General features: G+C 43.9%; 9 protein-coding genes across 9 annotated transcripts; 4 read left to right on the forward strand and 5 right to left on the reverse strand.

The window, feature by feature from the left end:
* Window positions 1-3,934: 3,934 nt before the first annotated feature.
* LOC121305432 (histone H2B 5-like) lies at window positions 3,935-10,637 on the reverse strand. The gene is made up of 2 exons (XM_041237086.1): window positions 10,158-10,637; window positions 3,935-3,962 (listed from the first exon to the last, which is right to left on the reverse strand). Exon 1 carries the CDS (start codon window positions 10,599-10,601, stop codon window positions 10,224-10,226), a length of 378 nt encoding a protein of 125 aa, XP_041093020.1. The 5' UTR covers window positions 10,602-10,637; the 3' UTR covers window positions 3,935-3,962; window positions 10,158-10,223.
* On the reverse strand, window positions 3,977-4,437 carry LOC121305434 (histone H2B 5-like). Its single transcript, XM_041237088.1, has one exon. The coding sequence runs from the start codon at window positions 4,404-4,406 to the stop codon at window positions 4,029-4,031; it is 378 nt and encodes a 125-aa protein (XP_041093022.1). The 5' UTR covers window positions 4,407-4,437; the 3' UTR covers window positions 3,977-4,028.
* LOC121305446 (histone H3.1t-like) lies at window positions 5,424-8,271 on the reverse strand. The gene is made up of 2 exons (XM_041237098.1): window positions 7,688-8,271; window positions 5,424-5,849 (listed from the first exon to the last, which is right to left on the reverse strand). The coding sequence occupies exons 1-2, from the start codon at window positions 8,014-8,016 to the stop codon at window positions 5,510-5,512; spliced, it is 669 nt and encodes a 222-aa protein (XP_041093032.1). The 5' UTR covers window positions 8,017-8,271; the 3' UTR covers window positions 5,424-5,509.
* On the reverse strand, window positions 6,472-6,978 carry LOC121305422 (histone H2B 3-like). The gene has a single exon (XM_041237076.1). It carries the CDS (start codon window positions 6,934-6,936, stop codon window positions 6,559-6,561), a length of 378 nt encoding a protein of 125 aa, XP_041093010.1. The 5' UTR covers window positions 6,937-6,978; the 3' UTR covers window positions 6,472-6,558.
* On the reverse strand, window positions 8,657-9,188 carry LOC121305426 (histone H2A). Its single transcript, XM_041237080.1, has one exon. The coding sequence runs from the start codon at window positions 9,160-9,162 to the stop codon at window positions 8,776-8,778; it is 387 nt and encodes a 128-aa protein (XP_041093014.1). The 5' UTR covers window positions 9,163-9,188; the 3' UTR covers window positions 8,657-8,775.
* A 1,308-nt stretch (window positions 10,638-11,945) lies between the features above and the next one.
* Window positions 11,946-12,459, forward strand: LOC121305427 (histone H2A). The gene has a single exon (XM_041237081.1). It carries the CDS (start codon window positions 11,952-11,954, stop codon window positions 12,336-12,338), a length of 387 nt encoding a protein of 128 aa, XP_041093015.1. The 5' UTR covers window positions 11,946-11,951; the 3' UTR covers window positions 12,339-12,459.
* A 1,547-nt stretch (window positions 12,460-14,006) lies between these two features.
* Window positions 14,007-14,512, forward strand: LOC121305419 (histone H2B 5-like). The gene has a single exon (XM_041237074.1). The coding sequence runs from the start codon at window positions 14,047-14,049 to the stop codon at window positions 14,422-14,424; it is 378 nt and encodes a 125-aa protein (XP_041093008.1). The 5' UTR covers window positions 14,007-14,046; the 3' UTR covers window positions 14,425-14,512.
* A 510-nt stretch (window positions 14,513-15,022) lies between these two features.
* Window positions 15,023-15,560, forward strand: LOC121305442 (histone H4). Its single transcript, XM_041237092.1, has one exon. It carries the CDS (start codon window positions 15,162-15,164, stop codon window positions 15,471-15,473), a length of 312 nt encoding a protein of 103 aa, XP_041093026.1. The 5' UTR covers window positions 15,023-15,161; the 3' UTR covers window positions 15,474-15,560.
* A 945-nt stretch (window positions 15,561-16,505) lies between these two features.
* LOC121305433 (histone H2B 5-like) lies at window positions 16,506-17,052 on the forward strand. The gene has a single exon (XM_041237087.1). It carries the CDS (start codon window positions 16,587-16,589, stop codon window positions 16,962-16,964), a length of 378 nt encoding a protein of 125 aa, XP_041093021.1. The 5' UTR covers window positions 16,506-16,586; the 3' UTR covers window positions 16,965-17,052.
* The last annotated feature ends 639 nt before the right edge of the window (window positions 17,053-17,691 follow it).

The raw sequence follows: 17,691 nt of genomic DNA on the forward strand, positions 1-17,691 counted from the left end.
ATATTATATGCATTTACAGCACATACAATTAGCTACACTTTAGGTGTTTCATTGAATTGCACAAGTTTAAAGCAACAGATTACACACTGTATAGGGTTAATGGGGAATCATAAGGGGAACGTTGAGAACATTTATTCACATGTTTGTTTGCTTCTCAGAAATATAAGATGCTTATTGTTCAACTATGCCATTAATGGCACAGTATGTGAGCTGTATGGTGAAATGCTTCACAGCTCATTCTGTAAGTTGCTTCATCGCACACAGAGCCTGGAATCACAACATTAGCTCCAGCCCTCATAGAATAGAGTGAAAAATTGTCTGTCTGTGTACATGACCTCTCAATCTCATCTTCTGAAAGTTAGGAATATAAAACATGAACAGCCTGGTGGACAATGCACCATTACTAGAAAACGGATGCAGTGCTCAGTGTGATAAAGATTACACAAGACTTGTTCCATTGTGTTTTTTTTATTTTTTTAGTGCTCTATTGTAGATGATTAAATGCATTAAAATCATTTGCACCTAACAACTGTTCAATGTGTTTTAAACCGTAATCCAGTTTTGCAATTTAGTTTCTCAACCTCAGAATTCAGCACTACATGGCAATGCCTAGAAGTTGGAATAATGGCAGGATGTACCATTTCTCCACTGGCTTTTACCATGGCAATGGAAGTGATCATTAGGGCATCAAAATGAGTAGTGGGAGGAGAGCGCTTGGCTTCTGGAATGCGACTACCACCAATTCGAGCATACATGGATGACATGACAACCATGACTACAACAGTAGCCTGCACTAATCGGTTATTGGGCAAATTAACCAATAACATTGAATGGGCACGAATGCAATTCAAGCCCACTAAATCAAGGAGCATCTCTATAATTAAAGGTAAAGTAGTAGATAAAAGGTTCTACATTAATGGTGAGGCAATACCAACACTGTCCGAGAAGCCAGTGAAAAGTCTAGGGAGATGGTACGACTGGGATCTAAAGGACACAGTTTGTGTGGGAGAAGTTAGACAACAAGCAGTGGAAGGGTTGAAGAGCATAGACAGCAGCACTTTACCAGGCAAACTGAAACTCTGGTGCTTTCAGTTTGGTCTACTGCCAAGACTGCTGTGGCCACTGACTGTGTACGAGGTTTCCTTGACAACAGTTGAGAAGCTGGAAGCTTTAATCAGTTCATACGTCAGGAAATGGTTGGGAGTTCCACGCTGCCTCAGCAGAGTGGGACTTTATGGTAAAGGAATACTGCAGCTACCAATCTCTGCTCTAACCGAGGAGTTTAAGTGCTCCAAAGTCCGACTGGAAATTATATTAGTAGATTCACGTGACAAATGCATAAGGGAGGCAGCATCTGTGTTGAAAACTGGAAAAAAATGGATGGCAAAGAAAGCGGTGGAAGATGCTAAGGCTGCCCTTCGAATCGGAGATGTTATGGGGCAAGTTCAGCATGGAAAAGGAGGTTTTGGTCTCAGTTCAGCTCCTCCTACATGGCACAAGGCAACCCCAGCTCAACAGAGGAAGCTGGTAGTCAATGAGGTGCAAAAGCAGGAGGAGAGGATCAGGTGTGTAAAGGCCATTTCCCAGGCCAAGCAGGGAGAATGGATGAGATGGTAAAGTGTGGAACAACGCAAGATCAGCTGGCAAGAGCTGTAGACAATGGAACAGAGCAGGATCAGTTTCCTCATCAGATCAGCATATGATGTTCTCCCATCACCACAGAACCTAAACCTCTGGGTGGGTGAGGATCCCTCATGTCCTTTGTGTTCATCACCTGCAACATTAAGGTACATTTTGACAGGATGTAAGGTGGGTCTTAGCCAAGGACAGTTTACTTGGCGCCATGACCAGGTGCTGCGATGTTTGGCCTTAGCATTGGAAGACAAGCGTAACCTGACCAATATGTTGCCACCAGTTCCGTCAAAGCATTGCACACAAAAGACAATATTCCTCCGACCAGGTGAGCAACCAACAAGAAAAGATTTTAAAACCAAGCCTCGCCCAGGACAACTGGAAGCTGCTAGAGACTGGAAGATGCTGGCAGATGTTGGTCAATGGCTTATTTTTCCACTTGAGATTGCCACCACTAACCTTCGACCAGACATTGTCTTGTGGTCTGGATCAGCACGCCTTGTTCATCTGGTAGAGTTAACAGTGCCATGGGAAGATGCTGTTGATGAGGTGTATGAGAGAAAGAAACTTTGGTATGCTCACCTAACTGCTGAAGCGGAACAGCGAGGATGGAGAGTCCGAGTTTACCCAGTAGAGGTGGGTTGTCGAGGATTTGTGGCACCCTCTACAACTCGGTTTCTCAGAGATGTTGGGTTCAGTGGTCAAGAGTTACGTTGGAGTGAAGAATTTATCTGAAGCAGCAGAGAGGAGCAGCAACTGGCTGTGGTTGAGAGGTAAAGATTCTGGATGGAGATCTCAAGCACAATAGAAAGAAAGCAACACTGATGTTACAGGTAAGTAAGCTGGGCTGAGCGGAGTGTGACATGGACAGGGGTGATGCTGGGGCTCCAGAATCACTGTTGAGCCCCCTTCAGGTGTCGTGGGCTAGTCAATGAAACACACAGGATGGAAGTTGCCCACTTGAAGACCCCAGAGATGTACCCTACTTCACTCAATCCAAATAGTTGTCATGCTGATGCACTGGGGAGACCTCACTGGGTTGATCACTGGAGCCAACATCACAGCCGTTGTGTGTGCTGATGAGGCAAAATGAGTTGATCCCTGGAAGCAGCATTACACTTCAGCAATCAACACCAGACAGAAGGATATCTACATCATCAGATGGAAAACAACGCAAATGGATGGAGATGCAGATGGATCACATTAGTTTACTGGAAAACTACATCTTAGTTGGTGCTTATCTTGGTGAGAGCAGAGTTCAAATCAGCATGAAGTTCAACATCTACTCTCATGTAATGGAAATCCAAAAATATAAATTCAGATCCTCGATACTGCCAGCAATATTATAGACGACACATGTAAGAAAAAAATCAGAAGTTGTTCTTTGCTGGGATTATTATGTCATTATTTTCCTTTATTAAAATGTATTTATTTGTTTATTGTTCAAGGGCAATTTCATATATTTATCTTTTGCTCTGGGTAGTGATGAAACAAAGCAATACCAGATTTAGATTTCCCAGCTGAAATACCGGATCACTGCGTTCATGAATACAAGTGTTGGAATTGCTGGTGTACATAGTTCTCGGTATCTCTACAGAATGTTAAAACTGTATGAAGTAAACATTTTGCAAGCCCAGTCCTACGCACAACCATTCATTAGGATTGTATACCAAACTGGGTTATTTTACATTTTACTTTTTTAATGTCCTGAATGTGGTTTGAAAAAGTTTGAGTAAAATACCGTATATAACCGCTATCGGCAGTATTGAATGAGAAAATGCTACTAATGCTGCCTGGTCTCCCACTGATGCGAATATAAAGTGCGGAAACAGAAGAACTGGTTTAATCTGCATTAGAAATGGAAAACACTGACACTCCGGGTATTCCTTGTTATACACACTAATCCTCACACAATTCACTGCGCAAAACACGCATATCACTCTCGACTGGATATCATTTCAGAACTGTGAATACAACCAATGCATTATAATTAAGATATTTGTTGTCTGTGGTCATGTACACCTCGCAGTGAAACTGAATTTAGTTTGAAACAAAAAGACGCCAAAAATAAACAACGATCAAGAGTAAAAAGTAAAAAAGGCACCAAGTTCAAATTTGTTTGACCTTCCAAAAGCCGTGATTATAATTAAAGTTTAATTTACCTAAATGAACAAAATTATGAAAAGCATAAGGTTTATTTATTAATAAATAAATGATTTTGTACGGTTCTTAAACAGCGTTATAAGAAAACATTGATAATTAGCAAGTTACAAAAAAACCTACTTTTACATTAAAACTGAAACTGCGATTGACAGAAATTAAACTCTTTGGTGTTTTGAGTGGCTCTTAGAAGAGCCTTTGTGTTGCTGGAAGGACGGCGCAGGGACGGGCTCGGTTTACTTGGAGCTGGTGTACTTGGTGACGGCCTTGGTGCCCTCAGACACGGCGTGCTTGGCCAGCTCTCCGGGCAGCAGGAGGCGCACGGCTGTCTGGATCTCCCGGGAAGTGATGGTGGAGCGCTTGTTGTAGTGAGCCAGGCGGGACGACTCGCCGGCGATGCGCTCGAAAATGTCGTTGACGAACGAGTTCATGATGCCCATCGCTTTGGAAGAGATGCCGGTGTCGGGGTGGACCTGCTTCAGCACTTTGTACACGTAGATAGCGTAGCTCTCCTTCCTGCTCTTTCTGCGCTTCTTTCCTCCCTTAGGCTGGCTCTTGGCAACAGCCTTCTTGGAGCCTTTCTTCGGCGCGGGTGCAGCTTTCGGTTCGGGCATTTTCTTCCTCTGATGCAACTCAAAGATGAATGAGTAACCAGCCCCACAGCGCCGGTATTTATACAGCCTGTATGCAAATTACTACCCAACAATCCTTTACCCGCGCTCCGGGCGACGAGTGCTTCGCACTGCCTCACGAAGCGCAAGGGAAACGCTGACGTTTCCCTGGCGACTTTGCCCACCACTGAAACGGCTCTCGCCTGAAAGCGGGATTTTTTTTTTTTTTTCGAGTTCACATTTGATAAGGCCCTTTTCTAAAAGATGTTGACAATAGTATATATATTTTAAAATGTTGCCAATCAAATATAGATTTGTTTTTTCTTTTATTAAATGCGTCAATAATTCAATGTACAGTAATACTGAACCCCACTCCCGATGCGTCTTAAATATACAACAAATACTAATATTACAGATATATTGTGAACCCCGGGGCGCTCTGCTGCGCTCATTAAACGCGTTGAAACTCAATATCAGTATCGATGCTTCTTGACTTCGTGCTTCTGTTTAAGAGAGCGATTGTTTCACAGCAGCTTGAACGGTGATACTTCGCCTCGAATTCAGAAAAGACGATGCTGTGGATTTAATAAGCTTTGGTTCAGGATTCACTGTTTTTATTAGACTGGTTTAGGAAAACTAAATTGGGTAAGATTTAAAAATGTTACCGGGCTTTAATTCTGCACAAGGGGGTGGCTCGGTTTAACTGAGCTCGTATTTAATCATTGTTAACACTAAGGGTTACTTTTATTTTGTTGCATTCAATAGACTTGTTCAATTAAATTATTGATCCAGATCGGTGTTTAGGGGCTACAGAAATCTAACAAAGTAGTTTAAACTAAAAAAATGATCCAGAAACACAGCGTGAAATAGGTCTAAGAGTAATAAAACACGTCACCGATAGCTAGCTAAAAATAAATAAAAACCACTGAAACCAAAACCCTCGTCGACTACAACGTAAAAGATTCTTGATAAAAACATGTTTTTCCCCCTTTTAAGCAATTTACTGGCTTACAAAGTGCAGTTTGATTTATAATTCAAAGCTCCTTAAATGAAACGGTGGGCGGCTCTTAAAAGAGCCTTTGTGTTCGTGTTTCGTGTCCAGATCTCTAGCCCCCGAACCCGTAGAGAGTGCGCCCCTGGCGCTTCAGCGCGTACACCACATCCATAGCGGTGACGGTCTTTCTCTTGGCGTGCTCAGTGTAGGTGACGGCATCCCGGATCACATTCTCCAGGAACACCTTCAGCACCCCGCGGGTCTCCTCATAGATCAGCCCGGAGATTCGCTTCACTCCTCCGCGGCGAGCCAGGCGGCGGATAGCAGGCTTGGTGATGCCCTGGATGTTATCACGGAGCACTTTGCGATGACGCTTAGCGCCTCCTTTCCCGAGTCCTTTACCTCCCTTGCCACGTCCAGACATCTTCACAACAGCAGAAGCAAATATCAAACTGAAATGAAAACTATGCCGCGAGTCTCACTGTTATGAATACTAAGCGGACCTGGTTGAAATTTCCAGTCCTAGAAAGAGCGCCTTTACCACAGACACGCCCTCAATGAGATCACTTAGCTGTCTGTGAGTGAGTTTCATTTTAACCGTTTCATTTCGACAGATTTAAATGATTTTTGTATTGATGTTTGCACAATGTTAAAACATTCATAGCAGACACACACAAAACAAGCATTAATAAAATACACTGTATTTGGGTGTAGATATGCCCGCGTCAATTTTAACACAACACAAGGGTGCCTGTTCAGCATGTGTTTGCAAGGACTACCTGGAGACCGTTCGCTATGAGAAGTGTGTGATTTTCAAACAGCAGCATGTTTGTTTTCACTCGCCTGTGCTACTAAAACATGCAGTTGAAACTGCGTTTACAATGAAATACAAGTCACGTAACTAATGACTACCTATTACCTGTAACATTACTACAAAACCACAAGTACCTTTCTGCAAACTTGAGTGTAGATATTTGAGATGTCATTTCTCCAATACGAACATTTTCTTTCAAAAACAGAAACGAGGAAAAGACCTTATACGATTCTAATTTATCTAAAAGGCACAATTGAAACAGGAATTCATCTCTCTCTGTGGTGTTTTGGGTGGCTCTTAGAAGAGCCTTTGTGTTGCTGGAAGGACGGCGCAGGGACGGGCTCGGTTTACTTGGAGCTGGTGTACTTGGTGACGGCCTTGGTGCCCTCAGACACGGCGTGCTTGGCCAGCTCTCCGGGCAGCAGGGGGCGCACGGCTGTCTGGATCTCCCGGGAAGTGATGGTGGAGCGCTTGTTGTAGTGAGCCAGGCGGGACGACTCGCCGGCGATGCGCTCGAAAATGTCGTTGACGAACGAGTTCATGATGCCCATCGCTTTGGAAGAGATGCCGGTGTCGGGGTGGACCTGCTTCAGCACTTTGTACACGTAGATCGCGTAGCTCTCCTTCCTAGTCTTTCTGCGCTTCTTTCCTCCCTTAGGCTGGCTCTTGGCAACAGCCTTCTTGGAGCCTTTCTTCGGCGCGGGTGCAGCTTTCGGTTCTGGCATTTTCTTTCTCTGATGCAGCTCAAAGATGAATGAGTAGCCAGCCCCACAGCGCCAGTATTTATAGAGCGCATATGCAAATTGATACCGATTAACCATTTAGAGCAGGAAAATGTATAATATGAACCAATCAACACGGTTTAAGGCGGGGCGATAAGATGGGGTTGTGTTTTAGAGGCGGCGACGTCACTTGACCGGGGCAAAAAAATTTATTTTTGGCGCATTTAGAATCACAGGGTACGAATATGGCCCATTTTTATTGTATTTCTTGTGAGCAGCATTTACTGAACCAGCACATTTGAATTGCTTTAGCAAAAACATTGTTTTCCATTCAGCTGAAGCTCTTCATCCGAAATGTCCTGATATAACCTTATATACATATGTATTAGATCAGCTACTGACATGTGCACTTACGTTACTAAAATAGGTCAAATAAAAAAGCATAATATTTTCGTTTAGCTAAATTATTACATCTATACACACACGCTTTGTAATAACACCTTACCGATCAAAAACAGCAACAGAATACATACGCTTGCTTTATTAACATAATGTATTAGTCTGGACTTAACGAAATACTAGTTTTGATAATGGAATCAGATCTTTTAAGTAAAGTGGTGGCTCTTAAAAGAGCCTTTGTTGTTCAATGTAGTTTTTTAACCGGGTTGCGGTTTAAGCGCGTTCGCCTCGGATGCGGCGAGCCAGCTGGATGTCTTTGGGCATGATGGTGACTCTCTTGGCGTGAATGGCACACAGGTTGGTGTCCTCAAAGAGCCCGACCAGGTAAGCCTCGCTAGCCTCCTGCAGCGCCATGACAGCGGAGCTCTGGAAGCGCAGGTCGGTCTTGAAATCCTGAGCGATTTCTCTGACCAGTCGCTGGAAAGGCAGCTTGCGGATCAGCAGCTCGGTGGATTTCTGATAGCGGCGGATCTCTCTCAAAGCCACAGTCCCGGGTCTGTAACGGTGAGGCTTCTTCACGCCGCCGGTAGCAGGGGCGCTCTTTCGGGCAGCCTTGGTAGCGAGTTGCTTCCTCGGCGCCTTTCCTCCGGTAGATTTACGAGCGGTTTGCTTGGTTCTTGCCATCTTTCCCTGCTTTCAGTCAGTCACTATGCGAGTAAACTCCTGTTTGAATGACGGAAAGACGGTGAATCAGACTTTATAGCAACAGCCGGGTTGCCCTGATTGGATAAAACTCGCGAGACAAAAGTCCGTTTCTCATTGGCCAGATTGTAAATACTCAATCGTGATTGGATCATTTGAAGTTGGCGCCTCTTTCCTTGTTTGAACGTCTTTCACTGCTGTTCAGCAGCCATGAATATTCAAATATTTCCTTTCTTTTTGCTCGTTGAATTTTTTTTTTTTTTTTTTTAATTTTTAATATTTTATTATCATTGATACATTCATGTTATTTTGCTTGGGGTGTAACTTCATTAAACTGACGGCTCTACAATTTCACTTTAATCTAAACTAACGACACACCATATCGCCTTTACCAGGTGAAAAACACGGTCTGTTTTAAACAATTCAAACTCCGATTCACTAAACAGCTTTACCTGCCAGTGACGCAGGTTTAATTCGACAGCTAACACTTTGTGAAAGATTGCATTAGTCAGTATGAAATACAATACTAGCGCTAATCAGAACCGAAATCGTTCCAACCAATTTTCTTGGATCAAATCGCAACAAGCATGCTTTCTGTGTACGGGATAATAAATGTATTATAGTGTATCGCTTTCACATGCATGAAGAAATCAATGAATATAGCTCTCTAGTGAAGTGGTGGGCGGCTCTGAAAAGAGCCTTTGGGTTTGTGAAGTCTAAACGCGGGTCAGTCAGGCTGGTTTACTTGCTCTTGGCGGGCTTCTCGGTTTTCTTGGGCAGCAGCACGGCCTGGATGTTGGGCAGCACGCCGCCCTGAGCGATGGTCACGCCTCCCATCAGCTTGTTGAGCTCCTCGTCGTTGCGCACAGCGAGCTGCAGGTGACGCGGGATGATGCGGGTTTTCTTGTTGTCCCGGGCGGCGTTCCCGGCCAGCTCCAGGATTTCAGCAGTCAGGTACTCGAGCACAGCGGCCAGATAGACCGGGGCTCCAGCGCCGACACGCTGGGCATAGTTTCCCTTCCGCAGCAGCCTGTGGACACGGCCGACTGGGAACTGCAGTCCTGCCCTGGAGGAGCGAGTCTTAGCCTTAGCTCTCGCCTTTCCGCCGGTTTTTCCTCTTCCAGACATTGCGCTGTATTCTTACTGATACCACTGTATTAATAAATCAGCCAAAACGACGGGTCGTCTTTTATAGACTGAAAATCGCTCTGATTGGTTAAAACGTGCTGTAGCTGGGTAGCCTATCACAACACATCAGGATCACGATTGGTCTACAACTTTTTTTTTTTTTTAATGCGTGTCGCTGATGACGTGTTTTTGCCAAAGCTACGATCGCGGCTTTTTTAAAAAATCAGTATTTCTAATGTAAAAGCCAAGTGCATTCTCCATTACTTTAATATAAACTAAACCTCGACTGTGTTCCACATTATTATATATAGACCTAAACAAAGCCAATGCAGTTCACAAAACTACAAAAAGTTGATATGTAAATGTGTATTACTATACGAAAGAAGCAGCATCAGGAAAAAAAATAATTGCTTCACAACATAATTTGCAGATGCCATTGAAAAGCAGCTGTTTTACTTGTAGCTTCAATGACTGTTAAAAAGATCTTTTTTCTATCGGCAGCTTCATTTTTTACAAACGCACCCAAACTGGAACGGCAACATGTTCTTGTATACAGCTGAGTGTTTTGCTACTTTAACTCAAATATGTGAGGGTCTGCTTACAAGTGATCCGCTCTACCAGAACTGATGAATTATATAAATTAAGACACTATTTTTTTGCTTATGGTCATATCCATCTCTAAATAAAACTGAACTTGGTTTAATACACATTATTTTTTTTAAAAAAGCGCCAAAAGTAAAAACAAACATCGTTAAAGAAAAAGGCGCCCAATTGAAACTTTTTCAGCGCCTAAAAACCTCATCATTATAAACATATAATATAACTGTTGAAATTTACCTAGACACAAATTAGTAAAGAATCATGTTTATTTTTTAAATATGTATTGTTATTCAAGTGTGTGCGTATATAAACACACTATGACTTGCCAATTGAAATAAAGACAAACCTTCGTAAACGTTAATAATCCTAAACACAGGAATTCATCTCTCTCTGTGGTGTTTTGGGTGGCTCTTAGAAGAGCCTTTGTGTTGTTGGAAGGACGGAGCAGGGACGGGCTCGGTTTACTTGGAGCTGGTGTACTTGGTGACGGCCTTGGTGCCCTCAGACACGGCGTGCTTGGCCAGCTCTCCGGGCAGCAGGAGGCGCACGGCTGTCTGGATCTCCCGGGAAGTGATGGTGGAGCGCTTGTTGTAGTGAGCCAGGCGGGACGACTCGCCGGCGATGCGCTCGAAAATGTCGTTGACGAACGAGTTCATGATGCCCATCGCTTTGGAGGAGATGCCGGTGTCGGGGTGGACCTGCTTCAGCACTTTGTACACGTAGATCGCGTAGCTCTCCTTCCTGCTCTTTCTGCGCTTCTTTCCTCCCTTAGGCTGGCTCTTGGCAACAGCCTTCTTGGAGCCTTTCTTCGGCGCGGGTGCAGCTTTCGGTTCGGGCATTTTCTTCCTCTGATGCAGCTCAAAGATGAATGAGCAACCAGCCCCACAGCGCCGGTATTTATACAGCCTGTATGCAAATTACTACCCAACAATCCTTTACCGCGAGGCCCACTGCCTCACGAAGCGACACTAACCAACACGTTTCCCTTGTGCGACTCCTTCCCCACCAAGGAAACGGCTCTCGCTGGTGAACCTTGTGCGGCCCCAGAGCACGGACTTTTTTTTTTGTTAGGAACTTTAAGCGGCGCCTTTTCTACAATAGTATATCATATAAATATGTATTTTTTTACAATCAAAGTTTATATATTTTGTAATTTTATAAATGTGTTATTAAGTTGAATAATTCAATGTACAGTAATACTGAACCCCACTCCCGATGCGTCTTAAATATACAACAAATACTAATATTACAGATATATTGTGAACCCCGGGGCGCTCTGCTGCGCTCATTAAACGCGTTGAAACTCAATATCAGTATCGATGCTTTTGACTGTGTGCTTCTGTTTAAGAGAGCGATTGTTTCACAGCAGCTTGAACTGTGATACTTCGCCTCGAATTCAGAAAAGACGATGCTGTGGATTTAATAAGCTTTGGTTCAGGATTCACTGTTTTTATTAGACTGGTTTAGGAAAACTAAATTGGGTAAGATTTAAAAATGTTTCCGGGCTTTAATCCTGCACAAGGGGAGCCTCTGCTTAACTGAGCTCGTGTTTAATCATTGTTAACACTAAGGGTTACTTTTATTTTGTTGCATTCAATAGACTTGTTCAATTAAATTATTGATCCAGATCGGTGTTTAGGGGCTACAGAAATCTAACAAAGTAGTTTAAACTAAAAAAATGATCCAGAAACACAGCGTGAAATAGGTCTAAGAGTAATAAAACACGTCACCGATAGCTAGCTAAAAATAAATAAAAACCACTGAAACCAAAACCCTCGTCGACTACAACGTAAAAGATTCTTGATAAAAACATGTTTTTCCCCCTTTTAAGCAATTTACTGGCTTACAAAGTGTAGTTGTTATCACGGAGCACTTTGCGGTGACGCTTAGCGCCTCCCTTGCCACGTCCAGACATCTTCATAACAGCAGAAGCAAATATCAAACTGAAATGAAAACTATGCAGCGAGTCTCACTGTTATGAATACTAAGCGGACCTGGTTGAAATTTCCAGTCCTAGAAAGAGCGCATTTACCACAGACACGCCCTCATGAGATCACTCATGATGTGCTGTGATAGGCTACCCAGCTACAGAACGTTTTAACCAATCAGAGCGATATTCAGTCTATAAAAAACTATCAGTCGTCTTGGCTGTTTTATTAATACAGTGGTATCAATAAGAATACAGCGCAATGTCTGGAAGAGGGAAAACCGGCGGAAAGGCGAGAGCCAAGGCTAAGACTCGCTCCTCCAGGGCAGGACTGCAGTTCCCAGTCGGCCGTGTCCACAGGCTGCTGCGGAAGGGAAACTATGCCCAGCGTGTCGGCGCTGGAGCCCCGGTCTATCTGGCCGCTGTGCTCGAGTACCTGACTGCTGAAATCCTGGAGCTGGCCGGGAACGCCGCCCGGGACAACAAGAAAACCCGCATCATCCCGCGTCACCTGCAGCTCGCTGTGCGCAACGACGAGGAGCTCAACAAGCTGATGGGAGGCGTGACCATCGCTCAGGGCGGCGTGCTGCCCAACATCCAGGCCGTGCTGCTGCCCAAGAAAACCGAGAAGCCCGCCAAGAGCAAGTAAACCAGCCTGACTGACCCGCGTTTAGACTTCACAAACCCAAAGGCTCTTTTCAGAGCCGCCCACCGCTTCACTAGAGAGCTATATTCATTGATTTCTTCACGCTGCTGAAGATGAGTCCCTATAATGCATTTACCTCCCTCGAAGTCGCTACAGATAAATATTATCTGTGAATATATGCTTATTGTTTAAAGTACACTCTAATCGCCCAGTAACGGCGATATGGTGTGTCGTGAGTTTGTTTCACTGTGAAATTATAGAGGCGTCAGTTTAATGGAATTACATCCCAAGCAAAATAACATGGATGTGTATATGATAATCTTTATATTGAGATTTAAAAAGAAAGAAAGAATGAATTCACTTTTAACGAGGGGAAAAAAGTACGCGAATAGTTGTGTATTTACTCATGAACTAGAGTGAATGACGTTCAAACAAAGCAAGAAGCGCCAACCTCAAATGATCCAATCACGATTGAGTATTTACAATCTGGCCAATGAGAAACGGACTCTTGTCTCGCGAGTTTTATCCAATCAGGGCAACCCGGCTGTTGCTATAAAGTCTGATTCACCGTCTTTCCGTCATTCAAACAGGAATTTACTCGCATAGTGACTGACTGAAAGCAGGGAAAGATGGCAAGAACCAAGCAAACCGCTCGTAAATCTACCGGAGGAAAGGCGCCGAGGAAGCAACTCGCTACCAAGGCTGCCCGAAAGAGCGCCCCTGCTACCGGCGGAGTGAAGAAGCCTCACCGTTACAGACCCGGGACTGTGGCTTTGAGAGAGATCCGCCGCTATCAGAAATCCACCGAGCTGCTGATCCGCAAGCTGCCTTTCCAGCGGCTGGTCAGAGAAATCGCTCAGGATTTCAAGACCGACCTGCGCTTCCAGAGCTCCGCTGTGATGGCGCTGCAGGAGGCTAGCGAGGCTTACCTGGTCGGGCTCTTTGAGGACACCAACCTGTGTGCCATTCACGCCAAGAGAGTCACCATCATGCCCAAAGACATCCAGCTGGCTCGCCGCATCCGAGGCGAACGCGCTTAAACCGCAACCCGGTTAAAAAACTACATTGAACAACAAAGGCTCTTTTAAGAGCCACAACTTTACTTCAAAGATCTGATTCCATTATCAAAACTAGTATTTCGTTAAGTCCAGACTAATACATTATGTTAATAAAGCAAGCGTATGTATTCTGTTGCTGTTTTTGATCGGTAAGGTGTTATTACAAAGCGTGTGTGTATAGATGTAATAATTTAGCTAAACGAAAATATTATGCTTTTTTATTTGACCTATTTTAGTAACGTAAGTGCACATGTCAGTAGCTGATCTAATACATATGTATATAAGGTTATATCAGGACATTTCGGATGAAGAGCTTCAGCTGAATGGAAAACAATGTTTTTGCTAAAGCAATTCAAATGTGCTGGTTCAGTAAATGCTGCTCACAAGAAATACAATAAAAATGGGCCATATTCGTACCCTGTGATTCGTACAATGCCCCAAAAATAAATTTTTTTGCCCCGGTCAAGTGACGTCGCCGCCTCTAAAACACAACCCCATCTTATCGCCCCGCCTTAAACCGTGTTGATTGGTTCATATTATACATTTTCCTGCTCTAAATGGTTAATCGGTATCAATTTGCATATGCGCTCTATAAATACTGGCGCTGTGGGGCTGGCTACTCATTCATCTTTGAGCTGCATCAGAGGAAGAAAATGCCCGAACCGAAAGCTGCACCCGCGCCGAAGAAAGGCTCCAAGAAGGCTGTTGCCAAGAGCCAGCCTAAGGGAGGAAAGAAGCGCAGAAAGAGCAGGAAGGAGAGCTACGCGATCTACGTGTACAAAGTGCTGAAGCAGGTCCACCCCGACACCGGCATCTCTTCCAAAGCGATGGGCATCATGAACTCGTTCGTCAACGACATTTTCGAGCGCATCGCCGGCGAGTCGTCCCGCCTGGCTCACTACAACAAGCGCTCCACCATCACTTCCCGGGAGATCCAGACAGCCGTGCGCCTCCTGCTGCCCGGAGAGCTGGCCAAGCACGCCGTGTCTGAGGGCACCAAGGCCGTCACCAAGTACACCAGCTCCAAGTAAACCGAGCCCGTCCCTGCCCCGTCCTTCCAGCAACACAAAGGCTCTTCTAAGAGCCACCCAAAACACCACAGAGAGAGATGAATTCCTGTTTCAATTGTGCCTTTTAGATAAATTAGAATCGTATAAGGTCTTTTCCTCGTTTCTGTTTTTGAAAGAAAATGTTCGTATTGGAGAAATGACATCTCAAATATCTACACTCAAGTTTGCAGAAAGGTACTTGTGGTTTTGTAGTAATGTTACAGGTAATAGGTAGTCATTAGTTACGTGACTTGTATTTCATTGTAAACGCAGTTTCAACTGCATGTTTTAGTAGCACAGGCGAGTGAAAACAAACATGCTGCTGTTTGAAAATCACACACTTCTCATAGCGAACGGTCTCCAGGTAGTCCTTGCAAACACATGCTGAACAGGCACCCTTGTGTTGTGTTAAAATTGACGCGGGCATATCTACACCCAAATACAGTGTATTTTATTAATGCTTGTTTTGTGTGTGTCTGCTATGAATGTTTTAACATTGTGCAAACATCAATACAAAAATCATTTAAATCTGTCGAAATGAAACGGTTAAAATGAAACTCACTCACAGACAGCTAAGTGATCTCATTGAGGGCGTGTCTGTGGTAAAGGCGCTCTTTCTAGGACTGGAAATTTCAACCAGGTCCGCTTAGTATTCATAACAGTGAGACTCGCGGCATAGTTTTCATTTCAGTTTGATATTTGCTTCTGCTGTTGTGAAGATGTCTGGACGTGGCAAGGGAGGTAAAGGACTCGGGAAAGGAGGCGCTAAGCGTCACCGCAAAGTGCTCCGTGATAACATCCAGGGCATCACCAAGCCTGCTATCCGCCGCCTGGCTCGCCGCGGAGGAGTGAAGCGAATCTCCGGGCTGATCTATGAGGAGACCCGCGGGGTGCTGAAGGTGTTCCTGGAGAATGTGATCCGGGATGCCGTCACCTACACCGAGCACGCCAAGAGAAAGACCGTCACCGCTATGGATGTGGTGTACGCGCTGAAGCGCCAGGGGCGCACTCTCTACGGGTTCGGGGGCTAGAGATCTGGACACGAAACACGAACACAAAGGCTCTTTTAAGAGCCGCCCACCGTTTCTTTTAAGGAGCTTTGAATTACAAAACAAACTACACTTTTGTAAGCCAGTAAATTGCTTAAAAGGGGGAAAAACATGTTTTTATCAAGAATCTTTTACGTTGTAGTCGACGAGGGTTTTGGTTTCAGTGGTTTTTATTTATTTTTAGCTAGCTATCGGTGACGTGTTTTATTACTCTTAGACCTATTTCACGCTGTGTTTCTGGATCATTTTTTTAGTTTAAACTACTTTGTTAGATTTCTGTAGCCCCTAAACACCGATCTGGATCAATAATTTAATTGAACAAGTCTATTGAATGCAACAAAATAAAAGTAACCCTTAGTGTTAACAATGATTAAACACGAGCTCAGTTAAGCAGAGGCTCCCCTTGTGCAGGATTAAAGCCCGGAAACATTTTTAAATCTTACCCAATTTAGTTTTCCTAAACCAGTCTAATAAAAACAGTGAATCCTGAACCAAAGCTTATTAAATCCACAGCATCGTCTTTTCTGAATTCGAGGCGAAGTATCACCATTCAAGCTGCTGTGAAACAATCGCTCTCTTAAACAGAAGCACGAAGTCAAGAAGCATCGATACTGATATTGAGTTTCAACGCGTTTAATGAGCGCAGCAGAGCGCCCCGGGGTTCACAATATATCTGTAATATTAGTATTTGTTGTATATTTAAGACGCATCGGGAGTGGGGTTCAGTATTACTGTACATTGAATTATTGACGCATTTAATAAAAGAAAAACAAAATCTGAAGTGACCGTTGTAAAAAAAAAAAAAAAAAATAATAATTAAAAAAAAAGGCCCGCGGCTTAATTCAAATGTGAACTCGAAAAAAAAAAAAAAAAAAAAAAGTCCGCTCTCGGCAAAGTCACCACCCCTTCCTCAGCGTTCCCTGAGTACAACCAATCACAGCGAAGCACTCCGTCACCCGGGAGCGCTGGTTGGTTCGTAGTTGAACATTCTCAATGTAAAGGATTGTTGGGTAGTAATTTGCATACAGGCTGTATAAATACCGGCGCTGTGGGGCTGGCTACTCATTCATCTTTGAGCTGCATCAGAGGAAGAAAATGCCCGAACCGAAAGCTGCACCCGCGCCGAAGAAAGGCTCCAAGAAGGCTGTTGCCAAGAGCCAGCCTAAGGGAGGAAAGAAGCGCAGAAAGAGCAGGAAGGAGAGCTACGCGATCTACGTGTACAAAGTGCTGAAGCAGGTCCACCCCGACACCGGCATCTCCTCCAAAGCGATGGGCATCATGAACTCGTTCGTCAACGACATTTTCGAGCGCATCGCCGGCGAGTCGTCCCGCCTGGCTCACTACAACAAGCGCTCCACCATCACTTCCCGGGAGATCCAGACAGCCGTGCGCCTCCTGCTGCCCGGAGAGCTGGCCAAGCACGCCGTGTCTGAGGGCACCAAGGCCGTCACCAAGTACACCAGCTCCAAGTAAACCGAGCCCGTCCCTGCCCCGTCCTTCCAGCAACACAAAGGCTCTTCTAAGAGCCACCCAAAACACCACAGAGAGAGATGAATTCCTGTGTTTAGGATTATTAACGTTTACGAAGGTTTGTCTTTATTTCAATTGGCAAGTCATAGTGTGTTTATATACGCACACACTTGAATAACAATACATATTTAAAAAATAAACATGATTCTTTACTAATTTGTGTCTAGGTAAATTTCAACAGTTATATTATATGTTTATAATGATGAGGTTTTTAGGCGCTGAAAAAGTTTCAATTGGGCGCCTTTTTCTTTAACGATGTTTGTTTTTACTTTTGGCGCTTTTTTAAAAAAAATAATGTGTATTAAACCAAGTTCAGTTTTATTTAGAGATGGATATGACCATAAGCAAAAAAATAGTGTCTTAATTTATATAATTCATCAGTTCTGGTAGAGCGGATCACTTGTAAGCAGACCCTCACATATTTGAGTTAAAGTAGCAAAACACTCAGCTGTATACAAGAACATGTTGCCGTTCCAGTTTGGGTGCGTTTGTAAAAAATGAAGCTGCCGATAGAAAAAAGATCTTTTTAACAGTCATTGAAGCTACAAGTAAAACAGCTGCTTTTCAATGGCATCTGCAAATTATGTTGTGAAGCAATTATTTTTTTTCCTGATGCTGCTTCTTTCGTATAGTAATACACATTTACATATCAACTTTTTGTAGTTTTGTG

Source organism: Polyodon spathula, chromosome 43 (assembly GCF_017654505.1).
Source record: "Polyodon spathula isolate WHYD16114869_AA chromosome 43, ASM1765450v1, whole genome shotgun sequence".
In the NCBI taxonomy this organism is placed as follows: domain Eukaryota; kingdom Metazoa; phylum Chordata; class Actinopteri; order Acipenseriformes; family Polyodontidae; genus Polyodon; species Polyodon spathula.